The sequence below is a fragment of the Lampetra planeri genome, chromosome 10, assembly GCF_965212315.1.
Source record: "Lampetra planeri chromosome 10, kcLamPlan1.2.h2, whole genome shotgun sequence".
NCBI classification, from domain to species: Eukaryota; Metazoa; Chordata; class Hyperoartia; order Petromyzontiformes; family Petromyzontidae; genus Lampetra; species Lampetra planeri.
The window spans coordinates 9919863-9945351 of NC_136116.1; the positions used below are offsets into that span (position 1 = coordinate 9919863).

At 48.7% G+C, this 25489-nt stretch overlaps 1 protein-coding gene and 1 long non-coding RNA gene across 2 annotated transcripts in view; both read right to left on the reverse strand.

Annotated features, from left to right (window-relative positions):
* Positions 1-1958: 1958 nt before the first annotated feature.
* On the reverse strand, positions 1959-11775 carry LOC144720999 (uncharacterized). Its single transcript, XR_013585829.1, has 2 exons — positions 11440-11775; positions 1959-7600 (listed from the first exon to the last, which is right to left on the reverse strand). It is a non-coding gene; the product is annotated as an uncharacterized LOC144720999 (long non-coding RNA).
* A 3616-nt stretch (positions 11776-15391) lies between these two features.
* LOC144721000 (uncharacterized) overlaps positions 15392-25489 on the reverse strand; it is a 39913-nt gene continuing 29815 nt past the window's right edge. Inside the window, exons 4-12 of the mRNA XM_078598262.1 lie at positions 24440-24544; positions 23842-23934; positions 22644-22815; positions 21567-21668; positions 20736-20840; positions 19811-19845; positions 19233-19358; positions 17833-17881; positions 15392-17528 (exon numbers count right to left, since the gene is read on the reverse strand). Coding sequence (XP_078454388.1) covers positions 17218-17528; positions 17833-17881; positions 19233-19358; positions 19811-19845; positions 20736-20840; positions 21567-21668; positions 22644-22815; positions 23842-23934; positions 24440-24544 — 1098 coding nt within the window. The 3' untranslated portion in view covers positions 15392-17217. The remainder of the gene's footprint in view (positions 17529-17832; positions 17882-19232; positions 19359-19810; positions 19846-20735; positions 20841-21566; positions 21669-22643; positions 22816-23841; positions 23935-24439; positions 24545-25489) is intronic.

The window sequence follows — 25489 nt, forward strand, 5'->3', positions numbered from 1 at the left end:
GCAGGGTTTTGGTGGTGCATGTTGTTTATGCCGTTTATTGTGAAGGTTCCGTCACAGTTCCTATGATCACTGTTTCATTGGTTTCATGGCTTTATTTTGGTGATTTCGAGAGGTGTATTGGTTTGGCCGTGTTTGTTTGTTGTGGTGCAGAGTTGGACTGATGGCCTTGGTCTGGGTTGTCTTGTGGTTATTGTTGGTTGTTTGGCTTGCATCCCACTGGGATTTTTGCACACAGCGTTGGTGTTCTAAAATTAAGATTGGTGTGCGGTGTTTTTTTTCTGCAGTGTTTTGCTGTATTTTCTTGGATTTTCTGTTTGCACTCAGTTACATATTCACTTTAAGATGTTTTTTGTACATGTTTTTTGTTTGTTGCGGTTGCACCCGATTCAAGAGCCGAATGGCTCACAGGGCTATACCTAATACATGAACTTGAAGGCGGCGGGGTTGGGATTGCATAATCGCGGTACAATCGCCACGTGGGGACCGCCAGCGTGGTCCGCACTGTCGCCCCGAGGCACGCGGTGCGATCGACCCAACAAGGCCGTGGGTGCCGCTGGGATGGTGAGATAAATACTTTTATTCTTCATTCGGAGAGACGTCTACGAGAGAGACGGTGATCTATTTCATCGATTACGCTCACGCTCGTCAAGATGGCAATCCTCTGCTGGATGAAGGCTTGCTTACCCATAGAGAGTCGGTGATAGTGGTTTGACCAGACTTTACGGTGGGCAGTGCAGGTTGGTGAAGTGGTTCAGATATTGCTTCGCCCTTCATATCTGTGGACGGGAATCAAACCGATGGACGGTTTCCGGCACAAGATGCCAACTACTGCGCCCACTGCTCCATGGAATATTTTAAATGAACATACATTGACAGCCCGTCCTTTTAAACGCTTCTGTATTAAAGCACTAAAACGTTCATTAAGAACCTGCACATTTCAGGGCAATGCATATCTCAATGGTTTTTCATGCTGTAATTCACTGGGCGAATAGCAGGCTCATTACCCTTGTTAACATGGATCTTTGGGCCAATGTTGGTACAATGGTTTCAAACAAATGCCAACGTTGGCCCAAAGTGTAATCTTTACTGGGTAATACGTTAACGTCCCCCTAATTAAAGGTCTATTAAATAAAGACGTCAACAAAACGGCTCACGTCTTCTTTCGCATGCCGGGAAAAGCTTATAATGGGATTGGCGATCCACTGAGTCGTCCACTGAGTCGTTTCCTGAGATCCTAAGTGGACAAATGAAGCGCCTTAGGCAACAGATCTCGGTGGGCAGGTTGATGCGATGCGCTCCATGGTCTGGGACTCATGGCCACAAATCGCGCTTTGGGGTCACATCCCTCGACTTTCACTCGTGAAGCAGAGGGTCGCTTCATCGCGGATCCGGTTGGGTGATGTTCACTGCCTTCGAGTGAGGTTGAGGCCAGGGACCTCTGCCGTTGGGTCAGTGATAACTTGTAGGTTCTATACGTGGCATGCGTCCTAGGATTCTGTACATCTGGATAATGGGCTGTGCCAGCTGCATGGATATTGGCTGCTGTTTCCTCGCATCTTGTAAACTACACGGTGCACGCCTAAGCTGTGCATGCCGGGCTGCTCGACGTACGTTTGAAGCTTGGTTTAAAACAAGAAACACTTTTAAAGTGACGCCACTCCAGTGATTGACAAGTCTGACCATGATTTTAAAGCAACGTTTCGGGCAATATGCCTTCCTAGTTGCACATAAAGAAGGGCAATGACCCGAAACAATCGTGTATATTTTTCCTCCCATTCACGGCCAGTGTCACCACTTTTTATTATTATTTTAAAGTCTAGTTTTTTAGCGAACACTTTATACCAGCGTACACGTGAGACCGCCCGGAGCACACAGTCTAGGCGTGGACAGTACATCGGTTGTACATGTAACAATAGTGATTTAGTTCCGTAGTCATGTTCAAACGAGAAGTCACGTGATTTTCAGTGTCATTTTAACATTTTATTTTTTGTCAACGTGAACAATGGATATTATGCTATATAATGCGTTGTACATTTATAATTCATTCAGTGCACCGATACAGTCCTTTATATAAATCGCCAGAAAAACGTATTTAGAATGTCAGCATATTTACACAATCGCAGTAGCCAGCGCATTGCACTCTTAATCTTTACCAACCCGCACTGACCAGTGTGGTGAAGTATGGTCAAACAACCCCCATGACCGACAGGGCATGGGATGCCTTCGTCCAACAGTGGTTTGGCTCGAACAAACGCTTTATAGCGCCTGGAGATTTTTTTTAAAGCGGCTATATAAGTTGCCATGATTTTTTTTATATGATTTGTAATACCGAATCTCCTAGTGTTTCTTTTAAATCATAAATCGATTGTTGTCCCCTCTTTACCCGCTGGATTGTATCGTTCAGTTGTATTGGAAGCATTTGCCCTGGTGTAACGATGGATACAATATTCGTAAATAATCATTTTTCCAAGCATGTGAGTTTAAATAATCGATTTAAATGTATTAATCTATATATCATATTCTTGGTTCTTTCGGTAAAGTCACGTAGAAGGAAAAAATATTATATTTTTATTTTATTATTTCCCTTCTACGTGACTTTACCGAAAGAACCAAGAATATGAATCCCTGCAGTCACGAAAGCTTTGAATCGAAATCTATAGATCGTGACATTCCTACAAACCACCCTTTCTGAACGTATCCCAACACATGTACGTGTCCACTCAATTACACTGCATTTACAATTATGTTCACAATTTTAGGGGAGCGGTGATTAGCATGCTGCACTATAAACTCGACAACCTCGGCTCGACTCCAAGCTACAGCGAACGACAGTGCTGAGTGATTATATGAACCATTGGAGCCCCACCACCCCCCCCCCCCTTAACCAACCCACGCTAACAACGCGGTGAAATATGGCCAAACAACCACAATGACCGACGTGGCGTGCGCTCATCCAGCAGTGGATTGACAAATGAGTGACATTTAACCACCGTGAACCACGGTCTATCCACTGCTAAACGAAGACCTCCGGGATCACGTCCAAAAATATCCTTATCGTACCCAGAACCACAACCGTACTGGCTGAGCAACGCTTCTCCGTAGCTGCACCAGCCAAATGGAACTCTCTCCCACTGCACATTCGCTGCATCTAAGCATCTTACACCTTCTAGAAGCAGCTCTGACCTCTCAGCTGTTCAGTCTGGCTTATGTTGGTCTTTGAGCTTTGGCTCAGCTCCTCTGAGTTCTCGATCGAACAACGCGCCCAATTTCGTGAAATATGCACGCGCTATAAACTGTGTTCATGAATATTAAACACACTACATTATTGTTATTATTATGTCATGCCAAACACTCTTTAATTGTATTGGCCAAACATCCCCGTGCAGTCCCTTCCTGGAACAAAAAGAGTATGGACCATCAGGCTTTCCTGGTTGAACAAAGCTAGGTGGAACCGTCACAGCACGATAGCTGTATCAAGTGAGAGAAATTCCAAGAACACAGTATTTGTATATATACTGGTTGAGGGTGGAAGGAGCCAAGGTAGGCCCTGAATATTATTTTTGTGAGGTTCGGTGCGGCTGGAACACGCTGTTAGGAACGCTGTTAGGAATGGGCCTTTATTAATTTTAATTTTTTACCTACGTGACTTTACCGAAAACACCTAAGAATATGAATCCTTGCAGTCACGAAAGCTTCAAATCGAGAATAAACAAAGCTAGTGTTAGTTAATTGAGCTGTTAAATGCAACCAGACCCCACTGGTCTTACAGCTATCCTGGAGATTTCCTCACTGCGCTTTGCACTGCCGACCCAGCTTCCTCCGCTTGCCGCTGCGCAGGGGCTTGGTTTTGGCAAACTTCTTCTCAATCTCTGCCCTGCATCCGTGGGCATCTGTCTTCGCGCCCGCTGCCTCGTCCCCACTCACCGACCCTGAACAGTCCGAAGAGAAGGAGCTGTCCTGGTCCTCCTGGCTCCATGTAGAAGAATCCTCAGGAGGAGCTGCGCACGGGACCTCCGCAGAGGATGGCTCTAGCTGCAGAGGCTCGTCGGGCTGACCTTGGTGGACATCTCCTGGCATCACCTTGCGCTTAGGAGGAGGATGAGGAGGAAGAGGAGGTGGCTCACTTTTAGCTGGTCTAGCATTGGCATATTGAGGCTCATTATTTGTCATTGCTGTTGCTGCTGCTGCTTCTTCTACTGCTACTTCCGTTTCTAATGCTGCTTCTGCTGACTCTGAATACACATCAGCAGCTGCTGAAGAAGTTTCATGACTGCTGACTTCTTCTCCCGACCTTGCCACGACGATGACGGTATCTGTCGAGCAGTCGGAACTGCTGCATGAAGCGACACAGTCTTCTTGCGGCGAGCTGGACCGTGCAGACTCTGACTGCTCCTCGAATTTTGAACCTGAGGACCCTCCTCCTTCTGCTCTTATACCTCCTGCTTCGCTATTCCCCCCTCCTCCATCATCATTCGTCTCAGCTGAGACGACGTGCAGCTCATGGTCATGCGTGGAGGAGATCTGCTCCACAGCAGCCGAGGTGTCCTCACAAGTTTGGATCAAGTCTGCATGCTCACTCGTGGGAGGATTTCCACTCACGCCATTACTTTTCTCGAGGTGTTTTCCGCAGATGTCAGAGTCTGGAACATCGAATCTTGGGGCCGCACCCGCTGACGTTTCTCCAGCTGGCGCGTTGTCCTCTCGAGATTGCGTCACCTCATTCACTCCGACCTCTGCAACTCCTTGACCCTCACCCTCGCCAGCTTTGGCGTGGCTGCTTTGAGAGCTGGTTGAGGCTCCAGCCAACATCTCTCTCCTGAGCACATTGAGAGTCTCCTCTGAGATGGAGATCCCCAGGATGCGTGATGTCCGCTCTGAAAGTGACTCTTTCAGAGAGCTCCTCTCAACCCGAAGTTCACTCAGGCTTGGACACTTCTCCAGCTCATTCTTCTCTTTCACCTTCATCTCTTTATCCTCCTTTACTCTTCCCTGGATCTCCCCAACCACTGCTTGCCACGGCAAGCCATTTGGAGGTTGACACACGGAGCTGATGGACATGCCTGGACGTCGTGCTGTATCTTGAAGTATTTCAACGTGATCTCTAGCTGTGTGATTTACGATTGGCATTCGGAACTCTGTGGAATCAGAATAAGGCACGGGCTGCTGGTGACGTTCCACGCAACCGCCGGAATTTTCCGCCGGCAAGTCGTACACGTAATCCTTCGAAGAAACATATGTGGCTGTGATTGCCTTATCACTGGCATCGATTATTGCAATATCGGGGTATGAGCTTGGCTGCGCAAACTCACGTCGGCTGCTGTGGTTCACTCTTTCAAAGGTGTCCGTCCATCGTGCGGGTGAATTTCCACCCCAGGGTGTAGATGCTTCGATTGGTGTTCGTCTGGCTGACTCTGACTGTTGCTGCTGCCGCTGCTGCTGTGCCAGAGGATGGGTGAAGCCCCCACGTCCTGGCTGGCGCAAAAAATCCTCCTGCTGCTGTCTCATGCCGGTGTCGTCGAGCTCACTGATTGCTTCTAGGTGGTGCCATTCTGTTGGTCTTAGCAAGTGCCTTCCGAACCCGTCCTCGTGTCGTGTGGAGCTGGGCCCAAACTCTGCTTGGGGTTTCTGCATGGCGACATTTGACCTGTACTCGCCGACCATTGCTGCATTTGTATTCTCCTCGCCGAGGCCGGGTAAGTAGTGGTCCCGATCGTACATTGTCCTGGAAAGTCCTTCTCTCGCCGAGTCACGTATCTCTCCTGTACGCCGCCAGTTACCTCCCTGATGATGCCCGTAAACTTCAGCGGATGAATGGTCATTGTCGTGGAAACCTTCTTGTCGCGAGTGATTGCCTCCATAGCGTTCATTTGAAATTGCACTGCTGCTTTCAGAGTACAAACCACCACTATGTTCGCGGGCCCAGTGGACATTAACGTGCGTAAAATCATGAGAGGATAACGCTTCTCGCGGGCGGTAATCATGTCCCGACCTGTCTTCTCTGCTGCAATGAATCTTCCTCCCATCGCTCTCGGACCAAGAACGTGCAGACCGCTTCTCCTGGTGGGACTCCTCTATCGGCGCCATTTCGTGGACTGCTCGGCCCGTGTCACTCATCGTCTTCTGTCCTCCTCCTCTGGCTCGCAGCGTCCTCTGCAGCTCACACACCAGAGGATACGAGGTGCTCCCCGAACGCGAGTCGAACTCCGCAGCGTTGTCGTCGAGGAGGGCCTTGATGAGGGGCGCGTCATCGCTCCGCTTGCCGTCGTGGAGAGACGTCGCGACGTTTGCCCGAGAAATCAAACAGAAAATCGCCTCGCCGCTGCGGCTGCTGCGGTGGACAATGGCCCGGGCAGGGCAAACGCCGGGGGGTGCACCGCATGGCTGATACTCCTCCACTTGCCCATGGTGTTGCTCGGGGGTCTGCTGCGAGTTGGGATAAATGGGAGGAATCTTGTAATGAGGGAGGCGGTTGGATTCAGCGCGGGCGGAGCGGGACTCGAGAGTTGTTTCTTGTAGCTCGCGTCCCTCGCGGAGTTCGTGCGACGTGGAGCTTGCAGGTTCATTGTCCGAACGGATCTGACCCCTGTTCTTCAGCTGCTGGAACGTTTCGTACGATGGGGGTTTCGCGTCCCTGATCGCCTCCAGGTCGTGCGTCGGATGCAGTTGTCCTTTCGCTTCTGCACGTCTCCCATCACCGTACACTTGGGTTGAATCGTAGGCAGGACCGTAGGCCTCTGTCCAGCGTGGCTGATGGTAGTTGGTCGGTTCTGTCGCTGCGTGTCTGCTGCTCTTCTCCCTGTTGTTCGCTCCTCGTGCACTCACCCGAGCGGTCTGATCACCAGTTGCGTTGTACAGATCTTCAGGCGCAAGGCCCCGGGTGTAGGAGCTGTAATACAGATCTTCGCCCGGGTAAACAACATCCATCTGTCTGGGTGACGTGGCTTCGACTGTTGTATACTTGTGCGGGTATTCCTGAATCGGCTCCACCCGATGTTTTACCTCCGCCTTCCACCTTTCAGTCCCGCGATCCTCCACATACCTCCTACCTTCAGACCTACTTCTGCCACCGTCGCCACGCGCTTTACACGTTTCCTTTTCTCTCCTACGGACTTTCTCACTGTCGTGTCTCCTGCCTTCTCGCTGATCGGCCGCGACGCTCTTGGAGATCTCGCGCACGTCAGCGCCTCTTGTCTGCCTGCCGCCGGGCTCCTTTGATCTCCTGTGCGGTTTCGCCGACCTCGTGTCCAGCACGAGTTGCTCCATCACGCGACCCTCGTTCCACCCCGGATCAAAGCCCAAGTTCCTGTGGCCACCGTGACCTGTGACCGACCTCGGCTGGTGACCGTCCCCCCGAGAGGAGACGGAGGCGTGAGTTTCTCTCCGCTTCTCCGTTGCCCGCGGTCGAGTGGCGAAGCCCTGTTGTTCAGATCTCCTGTTGGTGGCGGCTGCAGGCAGCGTCTGGTAGTACGAGCCGTCGTGTCCGTGCTTGCTGGCCATCGTGAACCGACCTTTCTCCTCGTCCGGGATCGGTAGGTCGTCCCGCGGGTGGCGTCGCCTGTTGGTCATTTTATTGTTTCCCCCGCGGTGACTTCGCGTTTGCCTGCGTTTGAAGGCGGTGAGTGTTTGTCAGCGAAAATGTGTTCAACATGGGCACAGACACGCGCGCAAAATGCGTATCAGGCTTGCCGTAAATTAATTTAAACATCTTATTCGTGGTCTGTTATCCCACACACACACCACAAAGATATACACCACCGAATTCTACCAGGCGTCAACACGCACACGCGACAAATAATACACCTCACAAAGACCAACCACATTTAGTCCGGTGGACTATTGGGACAAGCGCTGATAGTGAGCACACATCAAAGCTGGCACGGCATACGAGAGGGCGGTTTTGCCAGCAGCGTGCCTGACCGTCCTTGTGTCCCCAGTGCTGACGTTTACTCACCCTTCCATGCACTCATTTAAGGACGAGTTCACCCAAGGGCGAGCTCTGCACAAGCTCGAATGCCACTTGCCACTGATGTTGGCCATGGTCGGGTATTAAACTCAGGCGCCGTCGTGTAGTGATTCGCGCGCTGCGCTACGAACCCGGCGACCATAGTTCGATTCACGCTCACGGCCAACATCAGTGATAAACATCTGGACCGGTCCTGGGGCTCCCCTAGGTCGATTCAGCCTCAAATGAGTACCTGGTGCAGTGTATAAAACATCGCCACTAGGGAGACAAAGGCGGCCGGACGTGATGCTGGCCACCCACTGGCCCATGTGTTTTCATAGGTGCTCGCTTACAGCACTTGCCCCAAACATCTGTTCAGGCTATACGCGGAATCTTTGTCATTTTAAACGATCATCTCTCCTGTCAATGGTGGCTACATCCCAGCTCTAATAAATAAACACATCAGCTCTACTGGGATGGGAGAAACAATCTCGTCGCAGAGTGTGTGGGAAACTTCATCGTCGATTTTGTAACAAAAAAAGACCGCTTGATTTATTTTATGGAGAAGCCATCAAAACAAATCTTATCCGCAGCCTTTATTTTAATACATGTGACGCGCTGCTCTGTAAGAATTGTTTTTATTATGGATTCTTTATCTCATGACATGACCTCCGACAGCACCAGAAGAATGAACTGGATTGGAAAGACACCGAGCAAAAAATTTCATTTAAAAAACCCAACAGCTGTCAATTGAACATATGGAAACGTGCGTGCACCACCGCCAAGCCAAACGGGCGTGCGGGATGAACCCGTGCTGACCTGAACACACGACTGACTCTGCCAGCCATGATGTGTGATGATAATGTGACGGCGATGTGATCATCATAATGTGCGCCACCAAAGTTTACGGGCGCAGGCATTTTCCTTTAATCTTGCGCAAATCCCCCAACGGGGCTCGCGTCTGAACCCGCCTGTCAGTTTGGTTTCATCGCGCCTCTGAGTGAGCCACAATGGGACGCCTCACTCGCTATAACCCACTCACGGTAGCCCACGCCGCGTCACCACTCGCTAATTCACACCCGCGATCCATTCAGTGGCCTCGCCGCCACGGGAGATCAGCCGGGGCGCGCCGTGGCGAGTGGCGTTTGACCGTGAACAAGAATGGATCTCGTCTGAGCGAGCGAGCGAGCGACCAGGTCGCATTCTGTTGTCGCGCGCGGCGGTGGTTATGCACGCATATGATTCGGAGCTTTTGAGCAAAGGGTTTGTGGATCAAGCGCAGATTTGGAAAACTTCCATCTTTGTGCGTTAGAGGCAAATGTTTCCAAATCGTGCATAGATTTGTAAAATTGCTTTGCAGGCAGAGGTCGGTGGATCACGTATATATCTGTGACACCCCCAAGTTCACGCTTCTTCACATTATATGTCATTAAGAAGTGTTCATATACCTAAGAATGTTGGATAGGATGCAAAGTTTGATTCATGGCCTGTCGATTAAATCTATCTGTGCGGAAAGTTGAGTGTTATCTCCCCTCGTATGGGTGGTGGATTTTCTCAGGCTACTGCGGTTTCATCCCACATGAAGCCATCATTATTAAATTGACGCCCCCCGAAAAAGCCCAATTGTAGCAGGATCCTCCTGAAAATAAACCTCGAGACTCAGTGAGGCTTCGCATTATTAATATTATTGTTGCCACTTTCTCTGAATCATAACATTCCAAAAACACGTGGGGGGGGGGGGCACGCAAGTTAATTAAATCAACTCCCACGTCATTCTCTTCCCGTTCCTCGCTTGGTGTTTTCAATAACGCTCCTCAAGACTTCGTAGATATATCATACGCTGGATTGTGAAAATATACGCGTTTAACTTTGTTTTTTCTTTCTCAATTCATGGTCTGTGGATTGAATAAAAAAACACACGGTATGAATGAACAAACACAGTCATGTGCAATGTGATATCTAGAAAACGCATCCACGCTGTATAACACGGCGAGCACTGTTTAGAGATTAACTCTATTTTATTATTTTCGGTAAAGTCACGTAGATAAAAAATGAAATTAAAATTAATAAAACATAAAATAATGAAAATCACGACGTTTCGGAGGCAACACGAGTCTCCGTCATCAGGTGGGACCGTCACAGCCAGATTTGCTGCATCACTCCGAAACGTGATTTTCATTATTTTATTTTTTATTAATTTTAATTTAATTTTTTACCTACGTGACTTTACCGAAAGAACTAAGAGTATGAATCCTTGCAGTCACGAAAGCGTCAAATCTAGAATCTATTTTATTAGTTCTGAGTCCCCTTTTCACTGCAACCCATTTGATGACCGCGCTAAAATATTACCCCTCTCGTAAGCAGTTGCCGAGTTATGCCAAAACTGTATTTTGGCAATAGCATACATTAACTTAAAGGGTGTTTATAAATAAATCACGGACTGATTACGACCTTTATAAAATACTACTATAGCGTGCGCCATCATAAATAATCGATTAAAAGATCCCCCCGTATAGCCTTCCAGAGGCGGTTGATGAGACAAGTACTGTTAGCGATCACCGCTTGCCTGGCGTGGTTGTGTGTGTGTGTGCCACCCTTAATAACAGCGCGTGCGTATGCAACGTAACGGTGTTTTGAATGTATTAGCTACACGGGCAATGTCTACTTCATGTATCTGTCTCTCCACACAAACAAAAAAATAAAACTATTACTTACACAACCCATCGGCCCGACAGCCTTCCAGGAGCAAATACTTTCAACAGCATTGATTCAATTCTGGACAATACAATTCTGGATCGGTTTTGACATCAGCAGATTGAGGCTGACTTGAATCAATGCGAGATACCTTCCAGATGCTAAAGGCAATGGACCCTATCTCTAGGATATGGGCAATATCGTTCTCGACAAAAATTAGAGAGTTATACGTCACTCAAAATAATCATTCGCGTCGTTGTGGAGAATATACGTAACAAAGTCATCGCGAAGGCATTGGTGCATCCACCCCCCACGGACTCGCTCACCGACTCACCCAACTCACGCGCGCGTCCCCTCGGCTCACTCGGTCGCCCTCCGACTGCTGAGGGCAACCCACGGGCAGTTTTATCCGAACCGAAGCGCTGATGCACGCACTTCTAGCTCTGGGTGTCGCTCTTCTATTATTATTATTAATTATTTTTTTTACAAAAAACGAACGACACCCGCAGCAGCAGCTGTAGCAGCAGCAGCGAGCACCGTTGAGGAAGGCACCGCTGCGACGTTTTTCATGAACACTTTCGAGCAACTTCGAATAAGGTGTCACTTCCAGAAACGTTATTCCATTAGATAGCCGACGAAACAAACCAGTGGACATTTGCCTCACGTTATGTGTGTGTACGTCTGTGATTCTGTTTATGTGACTGGCGCACTGCGCTACAATTTCGGATCTGATGATTATATTTTTGTGCATGACAATATGATGATGGAATATCGGGACGCTCTATATATGATGAAATGATTACCTGCAGACAGCGTTGGTAGACGGTCACATGCCACGCACCACGAGCACGCACGGACGCTGCTTTTTAAACGCAGCGTTGTTATTGCTGCAGGGGATATTCATTAGACGTGACGAGGTGGTTGGGGAGGGTGAGGAGGTTGAGCGCGTCATGAACACTGCCGGTTCAATAGGATTCAGGGGCAATTTTAATGAGTGATGATGCCCAAACACGCCTGTCGCTTGCTCGAAGTCACTTCGCCTCCTTCACGGTTCCCTCCCACGCCGACGCAGCGAGCTCCCAGCGAGTTGGCGAGCGCACATCGCGGCCTGGGGCACACGATAGACGGGGCACATGCGCGGGCCCCTGTCGAGGTAGAGAGAGAAAGACAAGATGACCAACGCAGGCGCGGAGAGAGAGACACAACGGAGACCATCACAGAGACGGAGGCAGACGCAGAGACATTGAGACCAGGAGACAGAGCGAGAGACACAAATTGACATAAAACAGAGACACGCAGGGGAACGTGCACACGCAGATACATGAGACGAGAAGACACGAAGATAAAGATCCCCCATATAGCCTTGAACAGACTTGGGGCAAGTGCTGTTCTGCATTAAAGCCGAGGACACACGGGGATTAAGGAGACACACACAGACGCTAAGGAGACACGGGGACAGCCACAGAGACACCGTTAGGCAGAGACACACACGCACAGATATCGTGACACGTACGAAGCGAGACGTACCGAGAGACATGGAGACAGACGCAGACACGGAGGGAAACAAACTCGGAGACGGAGACGACGAGACACGATCGTAGAATTCGACGGATCTGCCGCACATTGCGTTGGTGGAAGCAGCCTTGCAAAATTCCACTATCCTATTGCAAAACTGTTAACGTCTCTCACCGTGGTACTCAATTGTAGCGAAAGTGACATCCCTCTGAAAATGAGTGAAGAACACTGCTCCACCCCATTCAGACCTCTGGGTGGGCAGGTGCCCATTGTTAAAACTGCCGAGCAACGAGATCGAACCGGTGACCACATCTTGACCGCAAGCTCTGTACGCTCACCATTACATTTCACCCACGGCATCATCACTATAGCAGTTCAGTTTCTAGAAATATATGCAGTATAAGCATGCCTCCTTGCTCACTATTTTATCTAAAACAATTGGGTTTGGTTGAAGTGTATGTTATGCGGTCAGCAAAACGCTTGGCGTTTACGATGATTTACATTTGTGTGGGTGGTGGATGTGCAGTCGTCTGTGTGGGTGGATATGGGACCGTCAATCCACTACTGCACGAAGGTTACCCTCACGCCGTGACACTCTAAGGTAGTTTGACCATACTTCTCCCCGTTGGTAAGTGAGGGTTGCTGCTGCTGCTGCTGCTGCTGCTTCTGTATTATGGCTTTGTTGTCCTTCCACACCTCCGACTAGCACGGTTGGCTACGTACGGTGCGAAAGAAGTTCAACATACATACACAACTGTCACTCAGGATCCCGGAATCATTCTCTGCGATATTGGCGTTTTTTGTTTCCTTCTTGCTGTGCTGTCGCATCACGGAAGCTGGTTAAACGGGACCATCGGTGCACAGTAACAAAGCGGTGTTGTTATTCAATTAAAATAAACACTTCATTTTAACAAAAACTCAACACGTGTGTTAATAACACTGCTTTAAAGGAACATATAAACCATATATAATCGGCGATGTTTCGGGCAGTGCTTTGAAGATCTATCGCTCGAAAAGTCGCCTATTAAAGAAATATTTTTTTAAGAGCCTTTTTGTTGTTGTATTTGTGCGTGTGCACCACTACCAACGCAAATTCTGTATCACCGAATAATTAGTTTTATTTAAAACGAGCACTGCCCGCGCACTTAAGCGGGATATACGGCCGGGTTGGAGGGCGGGGTGGGGGAGAGGCACGTGATGTCGGCACGCGCCAACACGATGCTCGTGACGTCTTAAGGCGTGCGTGCGCGGTGACGTCACCACCGCATGAGCCAGCAAAAGCCAAAACTTTATTTTTTATAGGACTGGATACGATTGAATACTTGTACAAGGCTGTGGGTGCTGTTGTATGGGCCCAAGTGCTGGGGCACAAGACAGAGGGGGGACCAAGCTATGGCAGTCACAGAGATGAGGATGTTGCGGTGGATGTTGGGTTTAACAAGGAAGGGACAGGGGGTGAGAAATGAAGAAGTGAGAGGAAGATTCAAGGTGGTAGAAATCACAGAGAAGATGAGAGAGAAAGGGCTGGTGTGGTGCGGTCATGCGGAGAGACAACAGGAAAATGATGTGGGTCAGATGGTGCAAGTGATGCAAGTGGAATGAAAGAGATCAAGAGGAAGGCAGCAGAAGAGGTGGAGGGAGTGATGTGGTGCGATGGGACACGGTGGCCCGAGGAGCGGAAAGAGAGATGGCGCAGGACAGGGCAGCGTGGAGAAGGTTGGCAAGGACAGCGGACCCCCCCTCCCCCGTGAGCAGGACAAACGCGTGGAAGAAGAAGATACATGAAGAATACTTGTTGATCGTCATCGCTGAGCAATCAGAACGCTCCGCGGTGTCGGTTTGTCATCACGAGCAGGTCACGATTGGCCGGATTTTGAATGTCGAGCCAATCGCTACACCAATCAGCGTGAAGGGCTCGGGCACGTGGGCCGAGTGGCAATAAGGACACTTGTGTGAGTCAAGTGATCAATGCAACGTTTTGATTTGCGCAATGTCTTAAGTGGAGGAGGGAAAAAAAGAATAATTCGGTGGTTGTTGATATGAAGTGTGCTGATCGCGCAGCTGCTCACGTGGAGTGAGAAACTAATATGTTCAACTTGGCAGTCACTTGTGTTAAGTGGGAAATTATAATTGATTGATTCGACGCATTCCGAATACGCCCTCGTGGACTCTTCAGCTTGTCGTGCCCTCGTCTGGAAATCTTGTGTGAGTGCCGCTATTGTTGAAGGGCCATAGCGATGACCCATCTGTAACATGGCAGGTCTGTTCTCCTGTCGTCGTCAAAGTACATGGGAAGCTCCTGCAGAGCGGTTACTTTCAGTCGATCACGCTGACTTTAGCCACCTCGAATCGGCGTTGGGATTGGCCTCAGTCCATTATGACATAGTGACCGGCCCGGTGATGTGATGAGATGTTAACTACCTCTCCTGGTATACAGGAGGTCGTGTGTTCGACACCGACCCTGATGCCTGCTGCTGTGTTTGGAATTTGCATGTCTCTTTCTTCCTGTGGTCGCATGAGTTTTTCTCCGGGTCTTCCGGTTTTCCCCTTCACATTTAGAATCAACGTGCGTTTCGAGCAGGGGTGGGGAACCTTTTTTCTGCCAAGGGACATTTGGATATTTATAACATCATTCGCGGGCCATACTAAATTATCAACTTAAAAATTAGCCTGTTATATTTGGTCAAACATTTGATTAACTCACTCCTAATGTGATGGCTGGAACTGCTTCTCTTTGGTGAGGCATGTGATGTTAGCTGGTATTGATGATGTTGCTACTCGCAAACTGCTTTTCCAGGTTTGCTCCTAGATTTATTGAATTTCGAGTCCCGCCTGCGGTTGCCTTGGCAGGGTCAGACCAAATTATTTTGCTGGCCATACACGGCCTGCGGGCCGGACGTTGCCCACCGCTGGTTTAGAGTAGTTGGCTGCAATACATTTCCACGTGATAAGCCACTTTGTTGAGCTATTATTTGTGTCCAGGTCGCTTCTGAAAAAGAGCTATATAGCTCAATGGGCCTTACCTGGTAAAATAAAATAAAAAATTGTTTCGTTTGTGTTTTACTCTACACTGTTGTCAAAGAACCTTCATAACCCACTCGGCGTGCGGTGGTTCTCATCCAGCAATAAATTGACGAGGGCTGTACATTCGCACGAAGTGTTTGTGTTTGCTATAACCACTTGGAAATACAAATTGGGTTTTCGACACCAAGGAAAAAAAGTAAAACCAAACGTCAAAGCTTGCATAAGATACAATTTATTATTAATCAACCTTGTCTACAAAGGAGACATTTCAAATGTTCACCACATTGTCATGAAAACAATCATTTCCAAGCCATGAACTATAAGTACACGTGTATATTATTATATTGTGGACAGTCGGACGTGATTTGTACAGGCGTGACTTCATTTGCTGCAATACATCCTAATTCAATTTCAATGAGGCATGTATAACAGACGCCCTCAGTCATTGCGCACACATGTTAACTCGGATCCAGTAAAAGTTACATTGACACCAGCTGCAGCCTCGCTACTCTTTCGTATGACTCAATGCCAGTAAGATGGATGTCGTGTTAGGTCTCGGCAGTGGTGAATATATGGTTGGGTGAGGTGGGGGGAGGGGGGTCTTAGGGGGACCATTCACTCAAATAAACAAGTGTCCCCCGCTCTGCCACGTGCCAGATGCTGCCAACTATTCAGAGGCAGCTTCTTGTGGTGGCTGGAAAGGCGCTCAAGTTCAACATACATCTGTACACTTTTTTATTTTATCAGGTAAGGCCCACTGAGCTGTATAGCTTTTTTTAAGAAGCGCCCTGGTCATCGCAAACGATAGCCCAACGCAGTGGCTTATCATCACGTGGAAATGTATTAGCAGCCAAATATTCCATTAACGTGACACACTTTCCATTGCTTATTTCGGCCAGATGCCATAAGCAGTTGCACAGACGACATCCCACGATCTAAGGTGTGCTCTTACAATCTCATTCCACTCATAGAGTTTTACATTGAGGACATGGCTATAAATGCCCCCCCCCCCACTCCTATATTAGTTGGTGCCTACCCTTATCGCGCCCTATTTACTGTGTCCTAGAATCTCCACTCGATGTAAGGTTCAAATTGTTTACTGGCAGCAGTTACACAACAAAAGTTACGTTTGGCGCAGTGTCAGTAGAATCTCCTTACTGAAGCCATCTTTGTAACAATTCGCAAGAATCATAAACAAACGAAAATAAGAGAACTAATAAGTACTACGCGACCAATCATGCCGCCTCTTTGTCGAGTCGATTTGCTTGTTGGTTTTTTAGGCACACGTTCCCGAAAAACACGGACGCAGATCACTGCCGGACCTCAAAACGCTTGCAGCACCTGGAGGAATGAATTCCATCGTGTACACACCGTGCCATACACCTCGTAATGGTGCAAATTATTTACCCAAGAAAGCCTCACCGAGTCACCCGCATCTTCTTTGGAGTCCTGCATTGTGCCACCCATGACATTGTGATACCTACAGCATTGTGATACCTACATCATTGTGATACCTACAGCATTGTGATGCCTGTAACATTCAATGACATGCTGGGAGGTGGCCAGGTGGCACAGAGTTCAGGGCAACCCGGCTGCCTACTCTGAGATCCTGGGTTTGAATCCGGATTTCAGCTCGCCGGGGAAGTTCTCAAATGTGATGAGATAACGATCGCAGCACGGTCACCAGTAACTGCCAAAATCCCAGCAGTGGACTGACAAAGTAGCTTTTCGATATCCCTTTCCAAAGGACCATTCTCTGATACGGGGCGATGGACTGTTTTACGAGCGTTCCAATTGGACCCCCTTCATCTCACGCCATGATACCGATAGAACGGTTCACTCGCTCAAAATCAAATTTGCGCCGCTGCCTTCCTAAACATTCCCTGACATTGAATTCCTTACATTCATTTTTGCAATCAAATCATTCCACGCAGGCGCAGCTTGTCCACCACGCGCTGAGATCCGGAAGGTTTGTAACAAAATGCGCATCTGCGTGTTCTCCATGCTTTTCGGGAGGAGGTGTGTGTGGGGTGTGGGGGGTTTTACAGCAACGCGATCGAGTGCACTGGGCTTTCGGGCCCGCACTGCGAGGACATGCAGGCGCAGCGCGTCACCGCCTCGTACGCGTGCAGCACCCGCGAGCCGTCGGGACACAGCAGCGTGGCCGTCAGCGTCACCGTCTCGAGGGCCGAGCAGCAGCTGCACTCCTTCTGGTAGGCGTTGGACGCCGCGCTGTACACGGACTGCGACGAGCACTGCCCGTCACACTGGGTCATGTTCACGGGAGTCTCCGACACGCAGCCGTTCGCTTCCAGGAACTGCGGTGCCGAGCTGACGCTGCAGCCGACCGCTTCTGCAGGGTGCACAAAGGGGTGACGGGGTCGGGGTGAGGTCAGGGTTGGGTCGGGGGAGAAACGGGCTTTTGCAAAGGCAAGCCGTTGCGTGGTTTGCGCGTAACCGCTTAAGTGCATGTGTGCGGGGCTTTGTGAAGACGGTGCCTGCCCATGACCGTTTCATGTGTTGCTCGTTAATGATGTTAGCCATGGCTCAGAATCAAAGTCAGGTTTTGCTGGTCTCATGGTACATTGCATCAACCACCGCTCCACACTTGCTAATGTGCGCTTCAGGTTCAATGACTGACGGCTGCCATCACTTACTGTAGTCGCAGTACTTGCAGCAGCCGTCAGCGGTCGTCTTCACTGCATTCTGCACACGACAACAGCACGACACGAGACGGATGAGAAGACGGGTTTCAAGTAACGAGTAACGCTTCACATCCAACATCATATCCCAACGTTATCTTCCTCGTCTGGCACGAAGGAGGTCGTGAGTTCGATCGCGACCCTGACAATGCCTGCATATTTGGAGTTCGCGTGTTCTCTCTCTCTCTCCCGTGATCGCGTGGATTTTACTCCGGTTTCTCCAGTTTTACCTTCCGCATTTAGCATCATGCAATTAGATGACTGTATTTGGCTGCTGTTAATGATACATTCCCACGTGTGTTGATTATATAAGTCACTTCGGTGAGCTATCACGTGTTGCCAGGTCACCTCTGAAAAAAGCAAATAGCTCAGTGGGATTTTCCTGATTTTAAAAAAGGAAATAGTAACTAGTATGAAGCTGATGTGAATAGCCATGCTATAATCGTTCCTGCCACCTGAAAAATGTGTTCAGGCATAATATCAGCATATTCAGACTGGTGACTGGAGCAGGATGCTGCCACTATTCGCTACGTTCTATTTGTATATTTAATGTATGCACACTTGAACAGAGCTTGAGAGGTATTTCGGGGGAATCTCATGGGGTCGCGCCACTTAAATATATTTCCCCTTGACATGTAGAGTTTTACAAGAACACAACGATCATTTCACATCGCGTACGGTTACATTATCCCCGGGATCACGCATGCAGAGTTTGCTCGGAGATTGTTCAAAGGTGTGTAGAGTATTTTCCTTTAAAGACACAAGGACAAACAGATATACAGCCAGACAAACAGACATCGAGGAAAATACATGAACATGGACAGACGGTCCAATGGACAGATGGACAAATAGACAGATGGAGAGTCTGAAAGTCCAACATGGAAAGACACAAAGACAAGCTGAAAGACGGATGACTGAACAGACAGACAAATGGACAAAAGGGGAGACCGATTCAGAGACAGAAAGGCAAACAAACGGACAGTTTGACACAAAAAGACATTGACAAAGATCCCCCCTATAGCCTTAACAGACTGTTGGGACAAGTGCTGTTAGTGAGCACCTATGAAGTCCGGCACAGCATACGAGGGGGGGGGGGTGGGTGGCCAGCACCACGCCCGACCATCTTTGTCTCCCCAGTGGCGATGTTAAGTACACACCGCACTAGGTACTCACTTGAGGTTGAGTCGACCTAGGGGAGGCCCAGGACCGGTTCAGATAACCGAATCGAACTCGAGTTCATAGCACAGCACGCTAACCTCTACACTGCCGCTCCCCAATGTTTGACACACACACACAGAGAGAGAGAGAGAGACAAGCAGATGGACAAAGAGACGCACAGGCAGATGAGCACTCACCAGTGGGCAGCCTGGGTCCACTTCGGGGCACTGTGTGGCCGTGCAGAACTCGTAGACACTCACGCCGTCACAGCGACACTCACACACGACGCACACGTCCTGGTTGGGCGACCACTTCTCTCCGACCTGCAAACCACCCGAGGGATCACGGAGCGATGCAAGGACGAAGCACACACACACAAACACACACAAACACACACACACACACGTGTGTTATACAGAGTCCAAAAATTGTGTTCGTTAAGCGGTGGATATAGTGTACGGCTAGATGTGTTCATTTTGGACGGAATGGGCCACCCTCGTAAGAGATGCAATGAATTGTCGTGATTAGGGGTCGTGATTTGTGGAATAATCGAAGTGTGTTTTGGTCACATTGTGGTGAATGGTAGCCGTCCAGTGCTGGATAATGAGAAGAATGGGAATGCGTATCGCTGAATGAATGAAGGGCAAGATCGGACAGGATGGAGGGAACCTGAGCCAGGAACTTGCTGTCATGATGGAAAACTCGAGAAGAAGGCAGTTTGGTACAATTGTTGTTACTGTGATTGAGTAAAATAGAATTCAATGCGTGCACCCACCTGATAGGTCAGTCCAGCGCTCACGCAAGCTGGGGCTGTAACGAGCACAGGGAGTAAATGTTAGCGTGGTTGGGTCAGTGAAAAACACAACGTGTGGTCTTCTTAAGGGTATCATAATAATAACTCGCAAGAACCCCCATTACCAACCCCTTCCACTGCTCAAGAATCGATTCCATTTCGTCTCATTTTTACCATTGACTTTGCATTATTTCACATATTACTCTTTCTCGTTTGTACAATTTTGTTCACCGCATTAGTATAATTGTGCCATGGGCAAATCGTCATTCTATATATATTTTATCGAAAAACAGATTATTGCAAAAGTGATTCGATGCACATATCAGGATCCTGAAGGCTTGCTGCTAATCTTCGTGCCGCTGCACCCCAAGCTCCATGTAATGTTGTAGGCGGGTTGAGAATTGCAGTGGCTGAACTTATCAGTCGAGTTCGTGGGCCGTGTGGCATCGCTATCGAGTGTACAGGCGGTGCAATTGCATCGGGACCCGTGGGCTGGATGGGCCCAGGCATCAGGCTATAATACACCACGGTAGCGAGATGTTAACTACCTCGCCTGGTATAGAGAAGGTCCTGGGTTTGATCCCGACCCTGACGCCTGTATATTTGCAGTTTGCATGTTCTCCCCGTGGTCACGTGGATTTCCCTCCGGGTCGCCCGGGTTTTCCCTCCACATTCAAAAACATGCGTTTAAAGTATTTGGCCGACATAAATGTCCACGTGATAAGCCACTCCGTTGAGCTATCATTACGTGCCGACAGGTCACTTCTGACAAAATATAAAAAATATATTAAATAGTTTAGTTTATAAATAGGGGGGGTGGGATAATGCATTGCGCCAGGGGGCCCCCACGTCAACCACGCTCCGCCACGGCTGCCGGGTGAATGCGGGTGAAGGACGCTGCTCTTACACTCGCACTTGTAGACAGCGCAGCACTCCGTGTCGTTGTTGACGCGCACGCGACGCTGGTTCAGCGCGCACACGGCGGGCAGGGGGCACTTGTTGGGATTGCAGCCTGCGGATGCGAGCGCGCACCAACAAAAAGAACAACAGATAGCCACCGCAAAGCGTCAACGGCTTGGTGGGGCAACACAGCAGAAACGAGTGAACTCACGCTGAGCCGAGCTTCGCACGGTACGAGCAGGCATTGCAATCGCTTCATTGCGTGCAAGGCTTACCGGACTGTTTGGGATGCTTTATTGAGGTACACGGCGAGCTGCTATAGCTGCTCCATCCATAGCCATGTCCACTCAATCAAAGTCCATACAGCGAAAGGCGGTGCTCTTTTTGACGCTGTTTCTATCTACTGCTAATCGACCCTGCCAAATGCTTTACCAACCCATCCCACTACTAAGATAGGCATGGCCTTGTTGCGCATTCGGCCAGAAAATGTCAAACCGGGTCAAAATCACTCGTTTTTTTTTATCTCTCATTCTTCAGAACACACCAGGGCAGCCTCAAAGAAAGCGGAACTGCCCCAGTCAAACCCTAAGATAAGTGGTAGCATTAATTACGCGTCTGTGCGTGCGTCTGTGTGTGCGTGTGTGTCTTCTCAGTCAGTCGACCCGTGGCACCTGGGTCTGCCCCGTGACCTCCTGCCAGCGGGCGTTCGACACTTCACGTGGCCTCAAGGTGCACATGGCCTGGCACAAGCGTCGTGGTAACGTCACCGCCACTAAGTGGCGAATGGAAGTTGTTGTTGTTGCGTGTGTGTGTGTGCGCGTGTCCATGTGTCACTCACGGCAGGCGAATTCCTCGCAGCAGGCGCCAGGGTTGGTCACGACGAGGTCTTCGTAGTCGTTGCACGCGGGTCTCACCTCAGAGCAGGAGCTCTTGTTACACACTGCACAGTCAGCAAGTGAGTGCCGTGTTAGACGAATGCAAACATGCCCCGGCATAGCCTGAACAGACTGGAGAGTCACGTGCCGTTTAGCGAACACCTATGAAGGCCGGCATGGCACACGACCTGGTGGGTGGCCACAGCACCACTCCCGACCGCCTTTGTCTCTCCAGTGGCGATGTTTTACACACCGCATCAGGTACTCATTTGAGACTGAGTCGACCTAGGGGAGGCCCCAGACGAGTTCAGATAATGGTCACTGGTGTTAGCCATGAGCGGGAATCGAACTCGGGTCGTCGGGTTTGTAGTGCAGCGCGCTAACCGCTGCACTGCCGCTCAGAGACCCATGGAGTTATCTTGTCTCTACCAACTTCACTCTGAACTCAATTCTTGATTAATGAAGTGACCGACTCCTGAATGCTCGATGTATGCATATTTTATTCATATGATCAATTGTTGTGATTTAGCATTGCAAATCAATTCAATAACTACATTGTGATGAATGGAGCGATCCCAGTATGGTTCACATTAACTCATTACATACCACATATATTAATCGCTTAACCGCTGGTCATTGCGGGGTAGTGAAAGAGAGACCCAAAACTGGTTAAGATTTCACTCGACACTGATAACAGCCATGGCCGGGAATAAAATCAAAGTGATATATTCATAGCGCAATGTGCAAACCCATGCACCACCACTCCGTGGAGAGAATCATTCAGGGCCAATTATATATTTGCCTGCTGCATCGTCTGAAGTGAGGGCCAATGCTCTCAATGTGAAATCTAGTATCCATTATTTAAGTACTATACTTTTTTTTAACAAGGAGATGAAAATAAAAGCCCATTGAGACCTCTTTTGCGACGATGACCCGAGTTGCATCGAGTCGATTGTAATGAAACAAAATGTAACGAACAAAAAACCCCGCTATTTTGCATTTCCATGAAATAAAGTTCGCGACAAAAGATGTGGCCGTACCGCACTCGTAGACGGGGCAGCATGCCCCCACGTTGACCTGCACGAGCATCTCGTTGGGCCCACAGCAAGGCCTGCTGGTGTCGGCGCAGACAACGATCGAGCAAGAGAGGCCGGCCTCCGTGCAGGTGCACTGCTGGCACGCGTCATACGGGAGCGCGAACACCTCGCCCAGCTGCGTGACACGGCATTCAGACGGGAGACGGCACAGCGGGGTCACGAGCAACTCGGGTTGTTTACGTCACTTATTGTGAAAATTCGGTTAGTTCCTATGATCACCGTTTCATTGCTTTGATGGCTTTATTTTGGTGATTTTCGAAAAGTTTTTTTGGTTTGGCCATGTTTGTTTGTTGTAGTACACAGTTAGACTGATGGCCTTAATCTAAGTTGTCTTGTGGTTGTTGTTGTTGTTGTTTGACTTGCATCCCACTGGGATTTTTGCACACAGTGTTGGTGTACGGTGCTTTTTCTGCAATATTTTGCTGTCTTTTCTTGGATTTTCTGTTTGCACATAGTCACTATAAGACGTTTTCTTGTTCATGTTTTTGTTTTCTGTTTGTTGCGGTTGCACCCGATTCAAGAGCCGAATGGCTCACAGGACTATACCTAATAAATTAACTTGAACTTGAACCGGGGGGGGGGGGGGGCAGGAGCAGCCATTCGTTAATTCGTTGGTCCGCATGAACGCGCGCACATGTACAGCCCCTTTGAGTCTATTCACCTTTGGATCAGGGCCTACCCACGGCCGGGCGGGTCGTTGCGGTTCGTCGACCATATTTCGCCACGCTGGCCGATGTGTGCTGGTGAAGGCGGTTGGCATAGACGTCGGAGCGTAGTACAGTACAACAATTGATTTTTGCTGCACTGCCCACTGGTGATAACGTTGCCCCGCATTGTAATTGGATGTTTAACAAAAATAGATTCCACCATTGTGACTATTAAATTTAAATAATTGTATCACAAAATTATAATTTTAAAATAATTAGATGGCGCTTTAATCATGACACCTGGCTTGCTGGTTAGATTCTAGCAATGTTTGGCATCGCAATGAATTTCACTCGTTGCGTGATGGTTTCTGCTCACTGTGATTGGCCTCCTCTATCCACATCGAGCACTCAGACAAGAGAAGGGCATGGTCTTTACCAATGTGATGAATGCGTCATGGTGAACAAACGAAAAAACCACGTGTCGAGCAGCTCACCCTGTATTCATTTCCACGCTGGTCCCTGCATGCGTACGGCATAGGCACGCACACTGGGCAGCATTCGCCCTCTGGAACCACCGGGTGCTCACCCTAATGTGAACAGAAGACGCGGACAGACAACCAGACAGTCAGTTAGAGAGACAGGTAGACAGACAGACAAGCAAGAAGAAAAACAGATATTCAGACAGGCAGACAGACAATGCAGACAGGCAAGCAGAGCAATGTATGTACATTTAGAGTATTTGAGTGCTATGAATTTCCAAGTAATAAGCCACTTCTTTGGGCAATCTTTGTGACCAGGTCGCATCTGAAAAAGAGCTATGTAGCTCAGTGGACTGACCTGCGAAAATAAAAAAATATGTTTATAGTAAAAAAAATAGTTCATGTATGTTGAACTTCTTTTGCACCGTATGTAGTCAACTGTGCTAATCGGAGGTGCGGGGAAGAACACCAAATGAATACACACAAAACAGGTAGGCAGACAGGTAGGTAGGCAGCCAGGCAGACCGAGATACAGACAATGCCATCACTGAATTGCTGTCGTAGTTTCTGACAGCAGAAGCGAGTTGAGCTGTGTGAGCCGCCGCGCACGAACCTCAGCACAGGAGCAGATGCTGCACTGCTCATCCACGCACTGCGTCTGCCCAGCCACGCACATGCACGTGGTGCAGCCAGCATTCTCCTTCCAGATGTAACCGCTCTGCATTCGGGAAACACGAAACAGAACAGAACAACGATGTCATTGCGTTTGAGTAGTGCCTGATTGGGCGAAGGCCTCGTGAAATGGGATTGAACGACATTGCACACCCGTCCTATTTCTTTTTTACCTCTCCAGTGCGAATGTCAACACAGTGAAGAAGGTACAGTATTCGTTGAAGGCAAAGCCAGCCTACAGAAGGTCCAGGACAGGCTGACATTCCACTTGTCACTGATGTCGGGTTTCGATAGGGTCAATATCGAGTGACGTAATGTCTACTAGAGGCTTAGCTCAATAATCCATCAGTACTTATATTCTTACTGAAGCCCTAATTTGCTGGCCATGTGTTTTGTGTACTACTTTTTAGATTATACTGTAATATTACAGTAGAATTAAAGGGAATGTAGTCAGACTTCAACTTAATACGATCTGTGGATTGAATCATTGCCTTGATCAATCAAGGCACAGCTGTTGAAAGTGAAACAGCATCATCACAGTCCCTCTAAATGTATTTGATCAAACGTCCCAATGCAGGACCCTCCTTAAATAAGAGTATTGAGACTTATTGAGGCTTTCCTGTGTAAATGTCATTATACTCATTATTCCTCTTTCTGAATTTACTAAATAAGGAATTAATGCATGCTTATATATACAGAGCATAAGAACACATTGTTAACTCCACTATGGACCAAATTAAAACCTTTACTAAACTGCGAAAACACATCACCATGGTTACCCAACAAATGTTCACGGAGAATTCAAGAAATTTCTCAAGAATTCGGACGTAAATTTACCAAACATTCGCCCGTGCATGAACGTTATGGATGCCACCACCTCTGCGGTGCGAAACACCCCAGCACATACGGCAATAATAATATCTCGTAATATCAGAAGAAGGAGAAAAAAACTCCTACACGCTCGCATTGTGCATTATTACATCGCTGACCA